Consider the following 19,496-nt stretch of genomic DNA (forward strand, 5'->3'; position numbering starts at 1 on the left):
CGATTGCACTATCATAAGACGTATTAACGATTTGAAGTTTATTGTTTCGTTCTCTCTCCTTGGTTTACTGAACGTATTTCCTCGTTTTAATAATATTTGTCTTTCTCATTTCTTGTTCTCTTTCTCCTTTATATTTTTCCCCCTCTTTAATATCTATCTCGTCCATATTACTTGTTACGTTGCGACGTCTCCAAACTTGCTACGACCTACTTAACTCTTAATGATCAACGTCGACGACATCATCTTATAATACGATACAGACCGAAACCTGCAAAGGATATACGATCAACTTCAGAGAAGAAGAGCTTTCACGCAACGAGCCGAACGAACGGTTTCCTTAGGAAAGAATATTCGCTCCCCAGCATTTCCATAATCACCACGCCCTCGCCATAATAATTTTTATTATTATTCTTTTTCTTTCTGTCCCTACTTGTTTCCGAAGCCCGTCGGCGAAGCGACACTTTCTTTCGTTCGATTTCCGCGGGTCAAACGAACGATCTTGGGGATTCCGTTTTACATACATTAGAGAGGTTAGACCGATTGGAGAATATCGAACCGTGCAAAAAAGCCATCCCAATTCGAGCAAGAGACGGGAGACGGGACGAACGACGAAGCCAGGCGGGAATAAATCCAACGAAAAATACCAGAAGAGGAAAAGAGGAAAACATAAACAGCGCCAAGCAGCATTATCGAAAGCCTGTTTGGTTTTTGTTTCTCTTATTTCTTCCCGTTGCTACAGGACCTGTTCTGCCTTGTGGACCGCTCGAAGGAGATAAGAAGAGCTCAGTTGCAGTGCTCAAGCTTGGGTCTAGTAGTTGTGCAGAGCTAGGGTGCAGTCATATTCTCGCCAGGTTATGAGAGTTCACAACTGGAGTTGCTATGAGTGGGGATCAACCGGCGACCAGGTTAGTTGATTTTGATATTTTATTTTTTTTCTTTCAAATGTCCCTTCTTTTCTTTTCTTGGAATATCCGTTCCCTTTCCCCAGTCATCTCCGGTCCCTCTTCCTTTTTTTTTTTTTGTGCTCTTCCAAATCCATCAAGGCATCATTTTCTGCCCGAACACCGTCCTCCAGTCGATTCCACTTCAGCTTGCCTCGAGATCGATCCCTTTCGTCTCGCAACAGCACAGGACATTGGTACCATTGAAGTAAGCACTACACTCGAGGCTCAAGGTTGGCTGTGAATGCAACAGTCCGTCCGGACCCGCCAATCCCTACCACTCCAGTCCCAGTCCCTGTCACAATCCCAAGGTTGCAGTTCCAATCCCAATCCCGGTGTGGTCTGGTCCAGTCCTCTTCTGGCCTCTCTCTTGGTCGTTTGTACTTGTACCTGTACCAGAACCCCCTCCAAGTCACCCACCAAAATTACCCCGGCTTATCTGACCGTCGAATGTACAAAGTACCTTTCTCATCCCTCTTGCCTGCCTGCTCCTGCTTCTGCACCACACCTGCACTCACGCACTCACCACACCTTCCAATTGTCTATTCTCTCGCCCTCTCCTCCACTCACTTTTTTTTGCCCCGGTTGGTGTGTCCTTGCTCACCCGCCTTTTCCTACCTATCCATTCGCCATTCAGTCCTGCTCAGTCATACTTGGTAGTTCCCGGTCTTCTGCCTGGGAAATCCCGTCCTGTCTCGGCTAACATCCTGCTAACGCTTGGTCCCCTCCCCTTCCTTTCATTCAGCTTTGGAGATCCAAACGCTCAGTCGTCCACTCCTCGACAAACTCCAACTTCCATCGCTTTTCCTAGTCCGAGTTTTGAAACTCCCAACCATCTCCAGAAACCTCGATTTGACGACCCCTCGGCTTCCTGGGCTCAAACACCTCGTTTCGCCGAAGATATTTCCGTCTTCAATTCCACACCGGGAAATCTCGACGCCGCTCACCGTCGCTACACCGCCAACACGCCAATTAGCACCGGCAGTTCTAGTACTAGTAGCAACGTCGGCAGTAGTATCAATAATACCAACATCACCAACCTCACCAACACCGCAACCACACCGACAGCCACTCTGTCCGCAACCGCCGCAATCGCAGCCGCCACCAGCAACGCCAAAGGCATCACTCGTCCTCGAATCCCGTCCATTCTATTGAACCGCCCGCTTTCCGCCGGTGAGATCGCTGCCCACATTGCGTCCCATGTCACGCACTTCTCTCCGAGCCCAATCCTACCAACCGTCGACCCCTCGCTCCGCTTACCCTCGTCGCCCTTACCTCTGAACAGTATATCTCGTGATTGGTCTGCCGAACCCGACGAAAACTCCCAGCAACAAAGTAACCAGGAACGAGCCCGCAAGAAGGCCCGGAGGGGAACCATATCAATACCAGGGCCCAACTCCGCCTCCCAACTGCAACAGCAGCAGCAGCAGCCCACTCAGACCGCAACGCCTCCGCCTTCTGCCCGCAAGGCGGACCGGAAGCTTGCCGCAGACAACGCGGCGACCAGTATGCAGGATGACCAGGGCTACGGCCAGCAAGATTTCCTCGGGGTGGCGGCGACGGCTCCCCATGGCGACATGACGGCTTTTACCGCCTCGCAGCATGATATATTCGGCTATCCCATGTCGGCGCCCGCCGGCGCTCCCGCTGCCTTTTGGGATCCTTCGGTGTCCATGTCAGCGATGGATTTAGACTTTGCCGCGCAGGCTGCGGCGTCGGGTATTCTTTTTCAGACACCTGCGCCGGCGCATCGTGGGTTAGAGACCTATGATTGGAATTCCAACTCTGCGCTCTTCCAAGATCCGACGGCGCATGCTTCCATGAACGCAAATGCGAACGGGGTACCCCAATCGTCCAACCAGGAGAACGTCCAACCCCCGGCTAAGAAGGACCGGCCGTTGGCGCCTAAGCCAAGCACGTCCGGTGTCCAGGAGCCGGTCACGAGCGAGATGGTCGGCGCTTACACTACCACCACTACTGCCGCTGCTGTCGAGAATCCCTTCGCCTTGAGCCCTAGTGGCGCCGTCAACCCGGGCCTTCTTTACAGTAGGCCGCCGTCATCGAGCATGGACACTACTGCGAACCCTTTTAATCCCGTCAGCCAACCCGAGTCGTCGGCGCCTACGCTTGCCGATGCGGCCCCTGTGGCGCCAGCCTCTGCGGGACCCGATGGGCTGCAACGGTCCTTCAGCTACAAAGAGCCGGCTAGGCGTGGACGGCGCGAGCCCGCTAGCTCCCCAATCAAGCCTTCGAATCCCCGAGCCGGCCTGCAACGGAGCTTCAGTGAGAACAGGGGCAAGAGACAGTTACCCACCCTAGCGCCTGCCGCCATGCGTTCTTCTTCCTCCTCGCAGACGATGCAAGCGAACGGATCGGGCATTTCTTCCTCCAGCCGCCCTTCGTCGAGCTCTCGGCAATCCGGCCGCATCTCCCCGATGAAACTTCATCATCGCCTCACTAGCCTATCCTCTATTCCTGAATCCCGTGGACCACCCCCGCGCACCCGCACCTCGGTCAAGTTCACCATTGACGCCCGTGGCCGAGCTCACGCCGAGACGACCCTCGTCGTCGACGAACCCGCCCCCCTCCGGAGGACGACAATGACGGGCAGGAGAGACCGCAGTCTCCTCCCGTCCGACTCGGAGGACTCCGCCACCGACGATGAACCCATCATCATCCCCAGCCGTAACTCCTCCTTCGCCCTCCCAGATCCATGCAAACCCGTTGGTTCCATATTCAGTTCCTCCTCTTCCTCCAGTAGTAGTAGGAAGAAGAATAGGAAGAGCCCCCACGTGCGTGCGAGTTTCTCCTTTGACGGCCGCGCTATATCGCCCGGCGACGACGAGAGCGAGGCCGAGACCGTCGTGGACGACCGCTCGGACCGCGAGAGCGGACCTAGGGGTGGTGGTGGTGATGCCGCGAGTGAGCTGAGGAAAGTGGTAGAGGACAGGGCGAGCAAGAGGGCGCAGCAGAGGTTCGCTTCAACGGGCTCCGGGGTTGGCGGATTCGAGTGGGGACGGGCTAACGTGGTTTCGCCGTTGGGAGTGATGGAGGGGAGGGCGATGCCGACGCCGTCGACGGGGGGTAGGAGGTTTGGGATTCGGTGTATTTGCCATCGGAACGATCATGGCGGGGTAGCGGATACTTTTATGGTCCAGTGGTGGGTTTATACTCTCTTTCTTCACATCTCTTCTTGTTTTCCCCCCTTCTACTCTCCCTCAACTCCTGTCACTCGTGGTTACTGACAAATAACAGCGAGGCTTGCGAGATGTGGCTCCACGGCAGGTGCATCAACATTACAAGGCGCGAGATGCCCCCTGTATATATCTGCGCCTTTTGCGCCAACACGCCCAACATGAGAGGTGGGAGGATGCGCGACACGGGTGGCAGCACTCGGGGCGTGAGCTTGGGAAGCGGATTGCCGCCCGGGGGCGGACTTGGTCATCACGGACACGGGACCTCGCCTTTGGCGCATAAGTCGTTTAAGTCGTTTCGGTGAAACGGGCTTTGCCTTGTCCCCCTTTGTTTTTGATTAATGGCTTATGAGGTTTATGAAATATTTGGTGTTTATTTTTCTAGTTCCTGCTTTCCATTCCGTCTCTTTGGCTCTCTCTCTCTCATGACGGCTGATGGCTTTCCCTCTCATGAATATGTGGACCACTGGGGGAAATAATCATGGCGAACTAAAGGCAAAAAGAAAGGCGTGCGGGTAAGAAACGTGGATTTGTGTTTTTTTTTTGGCCTTTTCCTGTTCTTGGTACTGCTGGATGGTGGTGGCATTGCGCGAGCATGTATAGCATAGGAAGGAATATTGAAGTGGGTTTTGTGCATTTATTGTTCTTTTTTTTCATTTTTCATACTTTCTTTTGAGTGGTGATGTCATGTTCAAGGAGACAGTGGTGTTTCAGGCTGATAGTCCAAACTTTTTCCCCTTCTCCCCAATTGATATGATGTGATGGGGATTTTGAGGTGAGGATGGTCATGTCTACAACGTCATCGATGTGTTTTAGGGGAATGTCTATGATGGGTCTTCATCTTCTCTACGATACTCTTAGGAAGTAGGGCGCGAGGCTAGGATGAGGGATGGAATGAATTCCCCACTCATCCTACTTAATCTTATGCTCACAGACACGAAGCGGGTGAGTTAGCCATAAGGAGGATGATATCACATATTTTGTCGCGAATGATCCCAATCTGATAAGGCAACTGCAGCACTATGTATAATTAAAGCGAATAGGAGTGCAGTGGAAGGTAGCATTTCTCGAAGCAGTTCCCTTGCTGCACGGCAGGGAAAGATGCGGAGGTGGTGTGGTTTTAATGTCGTTTCTCATCCCGGGCCGTCGGTAGGTGCTTGAGACCTCGGAATCAGCCTGGCTTCGGGAAAGTAAATTGCTGCGGCTCTTGGCTGGCTTCAATATTCGAGTCGGGTTACACGGCTCGATTTAGTCGGATGGCATGTTTGACAAGCTCACCGAGAGGAAACCCCTTTAAACTCGAGTGGGCATTTCCTATTCGGACCAACAATCCGAAGCCTACTCGTTCCGTTGCTCTCGGAAACGTCCAGCATCTGTCGCATGTTTTACACCTGATTCTCACCCAAACTTGGACGTTCAGATTCCAGACCCCGTCAAGGCAAGCAATTCGAAGCAATTTGAAGCAATTTGATAGGTATCCACTATCCACTACAGGTTCTAAGTCACAAGTAGCTAGACCTGTCGCTCCTTCCCTCCGCCACCGATCCGAGATCGGACCTGGCGGGGTAGACGGAAGCAGCAATGGGTGAATGAGGGGCAAGCAATTGGAAATGACGGTTGGATGGAGGAAGACCTAAAAGGATGCTTTTTTCAAGGGTTCTTGCTGATAGCTGCACTTTCTCTACCCAAACTCTCTTCTGTATTCTTCTTCTCGATCGAATTAACCCTTTTTATTTTTTAATTTTCGTGGGGAACTAGGATCTCCGTGTATCACCAATCCCTCCAATTCGACATTCTTGAAGCTCTAGTATTTATCGGGACATCGACCATGGTGCAGCACAACATAGTTGTTTTCGGAGGAGACCATTGCGGTCCTGAGGTATGCTTCTACTGCTGCTACTCAAGGCCTCGATCTCCTCGCCATCTCGCCAATCGAGGTCAAGAAGTTTCCCTGAGAGAAAGGAGGAGGTGATTGCTAACATCGGGTGTCCTTGCGGTTCTAGGTCGTTGCCGAGGGTGTCAAGGTGTGATATTCCCCCACCTCATCATCCAATTCTCCCTCGCCTCCGCAACCCGAAACTACCCAATGTCGACCGCGACGGAAAACAATGGCCAAACCAACAAGCGAACTAACAGATATGACCGGCATAGATCCTCAAGGCCATCGAGGCGAATAGCCCCTCCTCCGGCACCTTTAACATCCAAGAGCATTTGATGGGTGGCGTGAGTTAACTCGGATCTATCCCACACAGCTCTTAAAGTCCTTGTTTTCCAGCTAACCATCCATCTCCCTCGACAAGTGCTCCATCAATGCCCACGGCACCCCCCTCACCGAAGAAGCCCTCTCCGCCGCCAAAGCCGCCGACGCCGTCCTCCTAGGCGCCATCGGCGGTCCCGAATGGGGCACGGGCACGATCCGCCCCGAGCAGGGCATCCTGCGCATCCGCAAGGAGATGGGGACCTACGGCAACCTACGCCCGTGCTCCTTTGCCTCCGAGACCCTCGTCGACTTCTCCCCGCTCAAGGCCGACGTGTGCCGCGGCACCGACTTCGTCATCGTGCGCGAGCTCACGGGTGGCATCTACTTCGGCGAGCGCAAGGAGGACGACGGCGACGGCAAGGCGTGGGATACGGAGCCCTACTCGCGCGAGGAGGTTGAGCGCGTGGCGCGCCTTGCGGGGTTCCTTGCCCTCAAGAGGGGAGATGACACCGTTTGGAGTCTTGACAAGGCGAATGTTTTGGCGACGAGTAGGTTGTGGAGGAAAGTGATTACGGAGGTTTTTGAGAAGGAGTTCCCGCAGTTGAAGTTGCAGCATCAGCTTATTGACAGCGCGGCTATGATTCTCGTCAAGAACCCCCGCGGCTTGAACGGTGTCGTCGTGACGAGTAACCTGTTCGGAGACATTATTAGCGACGAGGCGAGCGTTATCCCCGGTAGCATTGGCTTGCTCCCCAGCGCGAGCTTGAGCGGCATTCCCGACGGAAAGTCCAAGTGCAACGGCATCTACGAGCCCATCCACGGTTCGGCGCCTGACATCTCGGGTAAGGGCGTCGTGAACCCCGTCGGCACCATCCTTTCGGTCGCCATGTTGTTGAGGTATTCGCTTAACCTTTCCAAGGAGGCGGATGCTGTTGAGGAGGCGGTGAAGACGGCCATTGATGGGGGTGTTAGGACGAAGGATCTTGGTGGTGCGGCGGGGACGAAGGAGATGGGTGATGCGATTGTGAAGGAATTGGTTGCTATTTTGAAGCAGTAGGCATGTGTTGTCGGGAGGGATTTAGACGTGAGCCATGGACAGGTAACATAAAAAAAATATGAGATGCCGTGATGAAGCGATTTACTGTCTTCGGACTCTGTGGTGCTGTGTTCCTCGTCTGCAACCTCGAAAGCCACTGTTTCTAATGGTGATGTCCAGTCCTAACGAAAAGAAACTGTTATTATGCGACCGCTCTTTAGAGGTGTTGTTGGGAGCATCGGTAAGTTGATCCGTCCCGCATAGCGAGTGATCAGTGGTGAAGAGGGTGGTTGAATTGACGATCCCAGCAATTCAAAGTCGTAGACCCTTCAGCCCTTCGCATTTTCCACCCTCATCGTTATCCGCACCCCCACCATTGACATCCCACACCCCTCCCCAAAGACCTCAAAACCTCAACTTCCACTTCATCACCGGGAGAATATCTCATTTTTTCCCCCACCACTCGACCCAATTGACCTGAAATATATCTGATTTTGAATATGCCTCCTCGGAAAAGGCAAGCCGAGCCTCCCTCCACCGCGCCCGTCGCCAAGCGCCGGTCGGCGCGTCAGGCTGCTGCGCAGCAACAACAGCCCTCGGAGCCTGTGCCCAAGGAATCTGGCGCGGCGAAAGTAGCAAGCGCGCGCAAGGGGAAGAAGCAGCAGAAGGAGGGAAAAGTGGATGATAGCGACGCCGAAGTAGAGCGGGAGGAGCCACAGGCGCGACGCGTCAAGGAGAAAAGGAAGATGGGGAAGGCCAACGCGTCGGCGGTGAAGCAGGCGGGCAAAGCCAAGGACGCTGACGAAGAAGACTCCAAGAAGGCGAAGCCTGCGAAGGCAAAGGGTGCGAAACCGAGTGGGGAGAGCGGCGCCGGCCGTGGTGAAGCGTCGGGCAGAGCAGTGTCAGAGGATCCGGATCCGGATTCGTTGCCGACGCGGAACTCGGAGGTGGAGCGCCACGAGGGAGAGTGGTATTGGCTGATGAAGGCGGAGCCGGAGTCGAGGTTTGAGAATGGGATTGATGTGAGGTTTTCGATTGATGATTTGAGGGCGAGGGAGAAGCCGGAGCCTTGGGATGGTGGGTTTCTTCGTCTTTACTTGGCCTCCGTTCTTATTGTTCCGGATTTACTGACGTTGGAAAATAGGAATTCGCAACTACGGTGGTATGATGTCGTTCCTCTGATCACGGCTTACCCGTATCTTTGGGAGATCGACGCGCTGACTGACATCCTACCATCTCTACAGCTAGGAATAACATGCGAGCCATGAATGCCGGCGACAAGTCCTTCTTCTACCACTCGAACTGCAAGGAGCCCGGTATCGTTGGCATCATGGAGATAGTCAAGGAATACTCTGAAGACAGTAAGTCTTTACCGGCGTGGCTCTCTTCCCTGCTTTTCCTCTATGGCGGTTTTCTTACGTCCCGGTTTAGAGAGCGCCCGACGTCCGGGAACACCATACTACGACCCATCCGCCACCAAGGACAAGAACAAATGGGGCCTCGTCCACGTCAAATTCGTCAAGAAGTTCGCCGTACCTATCACGCTCAAGGAGCTAAAGGAGATGGGTCAGGCCGGGAAGCCGCTGGAGGCGATGCAGATGATCAAGCAGTCGAGGCTTAGCGTGAGTAAAGTTGGTAAGGAGGAGTGGGAGTATTTGTGTGGAGTGGCGGATAGGAAGGCGGAGGAAGCTGGGTTGGAGCATGAGGTGGATTGAGATGAGATGTAACTGGGAGTTACCCTTCCTTCTCAAGCAAGAAGTGAGTGTATTATACTATACTATCGATATAATATTACCATTATTCCACCATTGAACAGGAGTTTTCAAGGTTGACGGAAGTATATATAAGTTCAACTTCTCTACCTGCCACAGAGGATGCAATCACCAACCTCATTGCAGCACCTCTCTTAGCTGCATACTCGCTAATTTAATAAGCATATTAACCCCACTGCTATTTTTGTGTGCAAGATTTTAGCTCGTCACAGGTACCTTTATACTCGTGTACCACAAATTGTACCTTGGTACCTGACCTTGAACATTTCTTTGCCTCTCGAACGAACAGACGCGGTTCCAACGTCCCAATCGCGAAATTTTAATAGCCTAGTAACTTTCTGCCTTGACCTTAACCTTACCTCTGCTTCATCGCATCCCCAACCTCACCTCTCCGCACTACATCCTCAATCCATCGCCTCTTCTTCACAATCACCAGCTACCAGTCAACAAATTATTTAGCTGGATTTTTCCTTCAGTATTTTATCCTAGGAGTTGAGCTCTTTCCAGCTTCCAACCATGTCGATGTGAGTTTGTTCCCCGCTACATGTGAGCTCCGGCATGCCAGCACATCTCGACCGTTCGACTCTTCCAGCACCAGCCCTCCCCCGCCTCCCCCGCCTTCCCCCAATTTCCATCCCCTCAAAGTGTTTCCATCTCTTCAGCAAGTTCCAAGCTAACCACAAGTTCGTTTTACTTCCAGCGAGAGCTTCGACAACATCTACCTCGACCTCTCCAAAGAGGGCGGCAAATGCAGATTCGCAAAGGACGGCTTCGGCTGGAAGCCCTCCCGTGGCGGCGACACCTTCACCCTTGACGGCAGCCAGATCGGAGGCGCCCAGTGGAGCCGCGCGGCGCGGGGCTACGAGCTGAAGATCCTCGACCGCACCTCGCGCGTCATCCAGCTGGACGGCTTCCAGCACGACGACCACGACCGCCTCGCCAAGATCTTCAAGAACTGGTACAGCTCCAACCTCGAGAACAAGGAGCACGCGCTGAGGGGATGGAATTGGGGCAAAGCCGAGTTCACAAAAGCTGAGCTCACCTTCAACGTGCAGAACCGCCCCGCCTTTGAGGTTCCTTACTCGGAAATATCCAACACCAACTTGGCCGGCCGCAATGAGGTGTCTATTGAATTCTCGCTGCCTGCTGACGGAGATGCGAACGGGACTGCTGGTGGAAAGGGGAAGAAGGCGGCCGCGGGTGATGATCAGCTTGTCGAGATGAGGTTCTACGTTCCTGGTACGACGACGCGAAAGGAAGCCGAGGGCGAGGAGGGCGGAAGTGGTCACGAGGAGGAGCAGAATGCCGCAACTTTGTTTTATGAGACATTGATTGAGAAGGCTGAAATCGGTGAGACTGCTGGCGATACTATTGCCACTTTCTTGGACGTGCTCCACCTTACTCCCAGGTTAGTTTTCCCCCCAAGCCCCTCTCCACCCACGAAATCTCAAGATGGGGCTCGTCTAATCTCGTTTTCTACAGAGGTCGCTTCGATATCGACATGTACGAGAGCTCGTTCAGGATGCGGGGCAAGACGTACGATTACAAGATCCAGTACGAGGCTATCAAGAAGTTTATGGTACTTCCCAAGCCCGACGACATGCACTACATGCTCTGTGTCGGCCTAGACCCGCCCCTGAGACAAGGTCAAACTCGATACCCCTTCATTGTCATGCAGTTTAAGAAGGATGACGAAGTCACTATCGATCTCAACTTACCCGAGGAGGAGCTCACCGGAAGGTACAAGGACAAGCTGCAGTCCCACTACGAGCAGCCCCTCCACGAAGTTGTGACCTACATCTTCAGGGGTCTCGCCAACAAGAAGATTTCAACTCCTGCCAAGGACTTCCAGACGTACGTTCCTAACTCTCACAGATTCCCTCTTTTTTTTCTACAATGATAGAATAACTAACTGCTCTTTATAGTCACCGCCAGCAATTCGGCATCAAGTGCTCCATCAAAGCGAGCGAAGGTTTCCTCTACTGCCTCGAAAAGGCATTCATCTTCGTCCCAAAGCCCGCCACCTACATCGCCTACGAGCAGACCCAATCCGTCACCTTCTCCCGCGTCACGGGCGCCATCTCCGCCCTCTCGACCTTCGACATCACCGTGCAGCTCAAGAACGGCGCCGGGTCCTCGCAGTTCTCCAACATTAACAGGGAGGATCTCAAGGGCCTGGAAGAGTTCTTCCGCATCAAGGGCATCCGCGTCAAGAACGAGATCGACGAGGACGCCAAGCTGCTCGCCGCCACCCTCCGCGGCGAGGAGCTCCTCTCGTCCGATGACGAGGTCGTCGGCGCCAAGGCCGATCGCGGATCTGCGGACGAGGATGAGGAGAGTGTCGATGAGGACTTCCAGGCGGAGAGCGAGAGTGATGTCGCCGAGGAGTATGACAGTAATCATGAGAGTTCTGGGGATGAGAGTGGGAGTGCGGGCGGTGGTGAGAGTGATGTTGATGATGAGATGGAGGTCGATGAGGAGGAGGAGGAAGAAGAGGAAGAGGAGGAGAGGCCTAAGAAGAAGAAGAAGTCGAAGGCGTGAAGAGGAGATTGAGGAAGGAGGTGAATTGTCTTGTGTGAGGCGGGGGGGATTTTGCCAGACATGCCCTTCTCCTTCGTTCCCCTCTCTATTCTGTTGGTCTCGAGCTATATCCTCTCCCCCCTTTTCCCCCTCCTTTTTTTTTCTCTCTCTTTTTACTTTTGAAGTTTTGGTGTAACTATACGGAACGAGCCGAAAATCATTGGCGTAATGGAGGCGTTTTAACAGGAGGGAATTTGTCTTTTTAGTCGTTAGCTCCCCCTTCCTTGGCGGAAGGAAATATATCGGTATCCAAGTATCTAAAAGCCGGAGTGCCCTGTATAAAGACTTAACAAGCGATATCCTTAATGGCCAAAAGGTAAAGAAAAGGGGGGGGGGGGGATAATACCTCGGGAATTTTTGGGTTTCTTTTTTTCTTAAACGAGAATACTGGGGAGGGGAATTAGGAGAGTTCTCGGCGCCGGCAATTAGGACGTGAGAAGAACCTGCGGGCCGCGAACGGGAATCTCGCTGGCAATCCAGAGCAGTCCCGTCGGGCCAGAGGACCAAGGGATCCGAGTTAAAACTCGGAGAGCAGTCGGAGGGGGCTCTAAAGGGAAACCCCCTATCCCAAAGTTAGGCAGTCAGGTAGGAGGAACAAAACTAGGGTAGGGCCTTGAGAGGAGAAAAAGTGTCCGTTTGCTTCTTCAAGCCGAAGTCTCAGTTCAACTGCTGGTATAACTTCATACCTCTCGGCGAGGACTCTCCGAACACTTGAATGAGCGTCCCAACCCTCGGGAGACCTTCAGTCGTATATCCACTACATTGCTGCTCCAATGTGCTAGTCTCGGTCGGTCCATGGGCGCTCGACCAGGGTAGGAGGAGTTCCAGGATCTTTCCTCACCGCTAATGCTAGAGGAGGAGAGGATAGGTTCGATCCTTCAGCGTGGCAAGTTGTGACACATGGAAAAATGGAATCCGTTTACCTTCGTTTAGCCTTTCATGATAATCTAACCGCAGAAACGTATGTTGTGCTTTACTTCTTCTGTCCAGTAAACCTGAAAGTAGGTAGGTACCAAGAGAGGCAACGAACCTCTCGGCCTATTCCAACTGTTCCAACCAGGACGGACCTAACGGAGTATCCGCGAGACTGATACACCGTTCCAGGTTTGTCGAATAACTCGCTCAGGAGCAGGAAATAGAAGGGGAGAAGCGCGTTAATAGATCACACCGCGGATTACATGGCACGCTACACAATGTCTCCTTTAGTCGGAGGTAGAGGCAAGTTCAATCCATCGAAGCCAATGTATTTTTCAATGTATTTTATTCTCTTCTTTCCATCCACCATCCAGATGTAGATTTTTGCGGCCCAAGCCCAACTATCCCAAATATTCTTAACCAATTCCATTGTTCTTCCAGCCTTTTTCCTTCCCCTTCGGGCATTACGTGGGCTCTGCCGTGGGATCGATGCGATCTAGACGTGTGGTTATCGCTTTTAGATTCGAGAATATCGAGCTGGCCTTCCCGAAGATCGCGGAATATCGTCCAGGGCGAAGGGGGAAACGTCGTCTCGAACTAAAGGGTTAGTTAACTCGAAATAGTCTGGTATACTTACGTGGTTTGGAATCTATAGCCGCGGGAGACTCTGGTAGAGTTGTCGGAGGGCACCAAGTAAAGCGTACTTCGGTTATAGAATGGAAACGGTTGCGATCGAAATCCTAGTCAAGATTGTTATGGTCCGGCGGTTGGAAATACCCTGGGTCCTTTTCAAGATCTACTGGGCCGACGCCTGGTTAAATGGAGACTACCGGGTACACCGAGGGAACTGGGAACACGTGTATCGATGCGATCAAAGGGATAGATAGCCATGAGACAAGGTTACGCAGGTGGAGACAGGGCAGCGCGGGGGGTTGGGGCTCTCGAGTGTCTGGGGGTAGTACGCAAGTACAGGAGTGATAAGGATGGGAGGTCGCGGTCGGTAGTTCGGATCACTTGCAGGATAAAGGTTTGTCTCGGGAAAAGGTCGAAGGAATGCGTATGTACGAAGTATGGTAGTGTCCAGATCTACTTGGCGTTCGGGGCGGAGTGGCGTATTCTTCGGAAGGAACCTCGGTATGACAAGCTTTGCATGGCAGCAGTTTTAAAAGCTTCCAAGTGTCCATTCCCAAGTGGGTATCTCAACGTTCTCCGGATGTTGGAGGGTCTAGCGCCACTGTTGCGGGTCAAGGTCGGGATGGTAGTGCTTGGTTCTTTGTGGGCGTCTCTCGAGCCTCGGATGTAAAAGGACAAATAGGGGGGTCGCAAGTCGGAATCGGAGTGGGACGGCATCAGGAAATCTATCTGGCTGGGGGAGAGAGCGCATGCTGCTAAAAGGTCCCTGTTATGCAGAAAGACGTGTTTTTTTCATGCAAAGAACAAATGGTAGTCGCGGGGAAGATAGAAGACCATCCAATAACATTAAGAGGAGAAGTGAAGCACGGGCGAATACTCAACGAGATCGTCGAGGAGGAGAGGAGAGGACGCGGGTCGTTGAGCGGCGAGGAGAGCCATTCTTGGCACGAATGCAGAGTGTCCTGGCTCGGAATCCGGGTATTGGTGGCCATGTAACCAGAGCAGCGGCAGGAAGACATGCACGAACGGGGAGTGGCAACGGTAGAGGGCAAAATATGAACCGATATGTCGGAAGGGAAAACGCTAACGGGGGTCCACATGTGTCGATATCTACTAGAAGGGTGGGACAAATGCTGTTGGAAGGTTGCAACGGTCATGCAGCTCGCATCGTATAAACGAAGTTCAGTGGAGGATCAGTGGAGGATCAGTGCCAAAGGGTGAAGAAGATGAGGCCAGTTGTCACAAAGTATAAAGTTATTTCATCCTGGGAGAGGGTCCAAGTCTCGGCAAGCGTCCTTACGGAAAACGGGGGTCCCCAGGGCACATCCCCGGATATTGTGCAAGGAATTGCAGCCACCAGCGGACCAGTAGCAGCAGCCCTTTTGAAAGTGAGTTGGCTTCGGCGAGGCAACGGCGCACAGGGATCCTTCGTGGCCCTTTGTCGCTTCCGTGACAGGACGGTTGGGCTGAATACCAAAAGAGGAACCGGCCGTTGAGCAGTTTCCGGGGGGTCTAGAACACTTCGGGTGAAACGAACCATCTTCAGGAAATCCTGTGGGTCAACAACCGTGGAAGCGGCGAGGTGGCGACTAGATTCGAGGGAAGGAGAAGGGAGAAGAGTATCCAACGGGGCCAGCCACATGAAAGGGGTACAAAGTCAATGTCACCTAGCCGGGGCGACGGGAAGTTTAAGAAGGAAGGACGAGGGAAAAGATAAGAAGTATAGGGAAGGAACGAGAAATATAAAGAAAGAACGAGAAACATGAAGATTGAAGACGAAGTATGAGGAAGGAACGAGAGGTATGAGAACCACGAAGAGGGAAAGTGAAGCATGACCGTGAAGCATGAACCATGAAGAAGTACTCCGTAAATCTAAACCGGGTCCCCCTAGCATGAATAAGATTGTAGGGAAACGGCGACAGAGAATCCCGAGTCACCGAAAGGTAAAGCGCGATGAGGCTTATTAGTCTCCGCCCCGAAAAAAAAATTAACGAAGAGCTTAATACACACAAGTTTAGCACATGGGCCGGCCACCAATGAAGGAAGGGACCACGGACAATATAGTTTCCTAGCCGGCAGTTGGATTCCAGGGAAGGTAATAATAGAAGGTGCGGCTACCGGTTCGATGGAGCCAGTTTCCTGGGAGAAGAAGGGGCAGACGCCACACGAAGGCGAAGGCGAAGTACATAGCTTAACACGAAGCTCAGGCACTCAGGGGCAACCAACCACCAACCCAACCTGGGCCGATGCTGGGACGGCGACTGTGACGACTGCGACGCGACACGACACGAACAACGACCAAGACTCGAGAGCAGAGCAAGAGGAAGGTCATGGTATAATATAGTTGCATATCACCAATGTACTGGGGATACCAAGCAAACAGCAACGAAACATGCGCACGATCCCAATGGAATGTGGGCCCAGCGACAATGGGTAATAAGAGGTGGCAATGATCGACTTGGTCCAACCGTTCGTGTTTGTGGAGTGACGATGGTGCTGACAATGACAGGCACAGGCCGAGGGTCAGAATGCAAAATGAGGTCTTGCGGGAACGGGACCCACGAGAATAGAGGGCCGGCTCAAGGATCCCCCCCATCCGGCATAGGGCAGGACAGGGGCTGAAGAGGTTTCGAGACATCCAAGAGGTGGTCTGACGAGTCACTTGTCTCTCTCCATCAACAGAAGAAGACTCTTCCCACCACGGTCCCACCTGTTCCTAATGTGCCCAGAACATGCGCAGTTACTCGCCGCTCGCCGCCTGCCGCTCGCACAAAGGCCCTTTCTGCCCTATTGAAACTGCCCGAGTCAGCCACATCGCCATACACTGTTACCAGAAACCCAAGCAATGGGGATTCCGGCCGGGAAAGCAATATGGTACCATCAAAATCACGGTCTTTAACCATTCAACTGGCTCGGGACCACAAAACTTGCCAGTGACCAAAAAAGCGGGCTGCTGCGGCTCAGAAGAATGTGATCGAAAGGGACTCAGGCGGTCGTCATAAGTTGAGAAGTGCCTGGTACTGCCCACTCTATTCCCGGCGATGCCATTGCTATTGCCATGGCACCCGTGGAAGGAGTCCGCCACCCGCCAGCGGCGTCAAGTGCCAGAGCGCCGCAGATGCCGCCCACCCAACTGGCTTCCAGAGATCGGTGGAGCGGAACCTATTTTGTTCTCGTCTCCCCCGCTAAATTTCATTCTACTTACCCTGCCTACCTTCAGCTTCTCTAATCTCGCCTTCCCAACCCCACCCCGTTCTTTTCCCCCCTCCTCGCCCTGTCTAGGCCACCCAATCTCTTCAAGACTGGTGCGGAACACGAGGGGACCCTTGCGTAGCTCGTCGTCTTTCCGCGAAACCGAAAGAGAATTTCTCCGATATCCTTGTTGCCACCCACTGCGCCCTGGGTCTAATCCTCAGAGTGATGGATAAGAGCCGTTGAATCCCGTCGTTCGCTGTGCCATCCCTGTTCACTGCTACTTGGTACGCTGCGGCTATTTTTTTCACCATTTTTCTTTTATGTGGCGAACACCGAAGCGAAGGGCTCCTCCCCTCGGAGAGGCGAAGGCGAGCACGAGGACGCGCACGAGGACGAGCAACGGAAGGGGGGAGAAAGAGGACAAGTTGCCGGAGTTTCACAATTGGCCAAGAATATAAGCTCAGAGCTAGCGTGCCTCGACCGATTTCCAACTGGAAGGAGGAAACTTCGGTTCAAAGCCCTTCATCCTGAGGCCCAGAGAGACGCGAGAAAGTGCAGTGTTAGCGATGAGCCGGCAAAGTCCTTCTCAAATGTCTCAGGACGCCCTGAGAGATCAGACATATCTCGACTTCTTGGTGGATGATGTAGATGTAAGTAACTTTCAGTTTTGTGTTTCTTTTTCTCTAACAGTTAATTGCGTCTCTCAGCTGGGCGTATTTAACCTCCCTCCCCCCCTTTTCCCGCTTGCAGCTCTCAATGCAGCTCTGCATCGTCGCGGTGGGGTGGTTTGGATCGACAGTTGCAGCAAGAGAGCAGCAGCGCGATATGCCGATTGTGGTGTGCGTGAAGGGCGTCAAGCAGAGAGAGGGGGGGGAAAAATAGGGGGGCAAAAAGAAAAGAGGCAAATTCTTTCAAATTGGGGAGTTTACGAACTTTCTGGAAGATGCGCGCAGAGGGCATGATCCAAGATAAACGATTGTGGACGAAAGTTTCGCTAGAAAACAGAGGCTTCGGTCAGATTCCAAAGGAAAAGAAGCTCACGCAATGATATCAGCAGATGCCAATCGCTACGCCGATGTCCCCACAATTTGATCTGCGCACGCTCCAGGGCGCCGGCTCAAGCGGCCAAGGTGGTTCAGCTGGCCCCGGTTCAGGTCACGGTACCGCGCACCACGCCACGGGGCTGGACAATCGACCCATCACTGCACCGCCCCGGCAAATAACTCCACTGTCTCACCATCCCGGCCCGGTGCCGGCCTTGGACCATCGGCAGTTTCCGGCGCCGGCCTACGACCACGGGCCTTTCGTTCCCTGGCACCAAGGCGCTAGCCAGGCCAACCCGCCATTAGCCGCTTACAATCACCTGCCCACCAACCCGTCTGCGGCTTACGACTTCAACCCGCAACAGGCGCACCTCGCAGCCAGCGATGCGAACTTTAACTTCGTCGACCCTGCAGGAATCCACGACGCCGGCGCTCGGCAGCAACAGCAGCCGCCACAGCAACAGCCGACTTACAATTTCGACATCCCTTGGACCGGCCCACCTTCCGATTCCAGCGTCAGTTTCGGCGCACCGATATCTCCCGTGCCAGCGACCGCAGGAGCCGGCAAACAATGGTTCGAGGCCGACGATGACGATGACGATCCGTCCCTGGTTGGTGACGAGGGTAGCCAGACTGGCCTTGGCCTGGATGATTCTTCCCGATCCAGCGCATCCCAGTCCCGGCGCGTGAAAAAGCCAATACGCGAATATACCGGATTAGGCGATCAGACCTCTATCCAGGCTGGCCCATCGAGGAACGCGCCGCCAAGCCCTGTCGTGGGTCCGTCATCGTCGACCACGGCACGGCCTAGCAAACTCCGCAGCGCATCACGAACATCAAAGAATACCCATCATAAGCCCGCCGAAACCCCAGAGGAACGTCGCAGCCGCGCCTCTCACAACCTCGTCGAGAAGCAGTACCGAAACAGGCTCAACGCTCAATTCGAGAATCTCTTGAACGTCTTGCCGGACCACGTGCGCAGCGGAGGCCCCGGCGAAGAGGACGACTCCGAAGGTCCCATGCCCGACACTACCGACCGGAGAGTGAGCAAGGCGGAGGTTCTGGAGATGGCGCGGAGACACATCAAATCGCTGGAACGGAGCAATTCTGCGCTCGCGCGCGAGCGTGATGAGTTGGCAGAGCAGGTCGAGATGATGCGGAATGCGAAGCAGTCTCAATCCCCCGGGGGAGCCAAGGGGTGATCCGAGACGAGCAATTCTGGATGGAGGTCTGTTTGTTTTTGTTTGTTCTGCCTGATTTTCTTCTTCTCTTTTTCTTTCTTTTTTGTTTCTTTTTTCCCGTTTTATTTGTTGTTTTTCACTTAAACTTTCTCTGTTGTTACGCTCGAGGGTCTGGACCTCCTCGTTTTCTATTTCTACCTTTTTTTTTTTTCTTACCTTCCTATTTTTCTTTTTATGTTGGTTGGCCTTTGGGTGATGAGGATACCCCTGAATGCCATCGGATCGGCTAAGAGCTGGAAATGATGAGAGAAACGGGTACGATGAACACGAGCTATACACATCTACATCGGCAAACGGAAGGGAGATTTTGGGAGTTGCGGCCAAGGGGGGGAATGAAACGGATCAAGACGTACACGAATAATCATGATCACGACAAAAAAGAAATAGAATAGACATTTTCTCAGCATATTTTTTTTCTCTCGCTTTTTATCAAAAATCTGGGGAACTTGCAGCAACATGTCACATCGAAAAGAGGCCGAAGGCCAAACGAGTTTTGACCAGAGCGCTCGCTGTTAGTGGTATATCTTCAAGCCACTTTCTTTTATTCATCGATAAAGGGAAGAAAAGAACAGTAGATACCGATGCTTCATCCTTGCACTCGGTCGGAGCTTATAACATTCTGCCACCCTTGTTTTCGATTTCAAGTTCCTCAGTTGTGTTTTCATCCCATCATGGCCAGCCACACAGAAAACTCTGCCCTTCTTGTTTCCCCCCTTCAAATATAAACACACACACACACACCCCTT

The 19,496-nt window shown here is 53.1% G+C and overlaps 3 protein-coding genes and 1 pseudogene across 3 annotated transcripts; all 4 read left to right on the top strand.

The window, feature by feature from the left end:
- Nucleotides 1-879: 879 nt before the first annotated feature.
- Nucleotides 880-7,392, top strand: SAPIO_CDS2982 (uncharacterized protein; the record flags this gene model as incomplete). Its single annotated transcript, XM_016785875.1, has 8 exons — nt 880-905; nt 1,753-4,101; nt 4,197-4,341; nt 4,997-5,080; nt 5,983-6,072; nt 6,139-6,159; nt 6,287-6,358; nt 6,436-7,392. 8 exons carry the CDS (start codon nt 880-882, stop codon nt 7,390-7,392), a joined length of 3,744 nt encoding a protein of 1,247 aa, XP_016644657.1.
- Nucleotides 7,393-7,871: 479 nt separating this feature from the next.
- On the top strand, nt 7,872-9,086 carry SAPIO_CDS2983 (Uncharacterized protein; the record flags this gene model as incomplete). The annotated part of the gene is made up of 4 exons (XM_016785876.1): nt 7,872-8,448; nt 8,516-8,533; nt 8,616-8,732; nt 8,803-9,086. 4 exons carry the CDS (start codon nt 7,872-7,874, stop codon nt 9,084-9,086), a joined length of 996 nt encoding a protein of 331 aa, XP_016644658.1.
- Nucleotides 9,087-9,659: 573 nt separating this feature from the next.
- SAPIO_CDS2984 (FACT complex subunit pob-3) lies at nt 9,660-11,684 on the top strand (the record flags this gene model as incomplete). The annotated part of the gene is made up of 4 exons (XM_016785877.1): nt 9,660-9,667; nt 9,844-10,551; nt 10,626-10,997; nt 11,069-11,684. 4 exons carry the CDS (start codon nt 9,660-9,662, stop codon nt 11,682-11,684), a joined length of 1,704 nt encoding a protein of 567 aa, XP_016644659.1.
- A 5,857-nt stretch (nt 11,685-17,541) lies between these two features.
- On the top strand, nt 17,542-18,711 carry SAPIO_CDS2985 (annotated as a pseudogene; the record flags this gene model as incomplete).
- Between the last annotated feature and the right edge of the window lie 785 nt (nt 18,712-19,496).

This window comes from Scedosporium apiospermum (assembly GCF_000732125.1).
Source record: "Scedosporium apiospermum strain IHEM 14462 chromosome Unknown SEQ_SAPIO_0087, whole genome shotgun sequence".
NCBI classification, from domain to species: Eukaryota; Fungi; Ascomycota; class Sordariomycetes; order Microascales; family Microascaceae; genus Scedosporium; species Scedosporium apiospermum.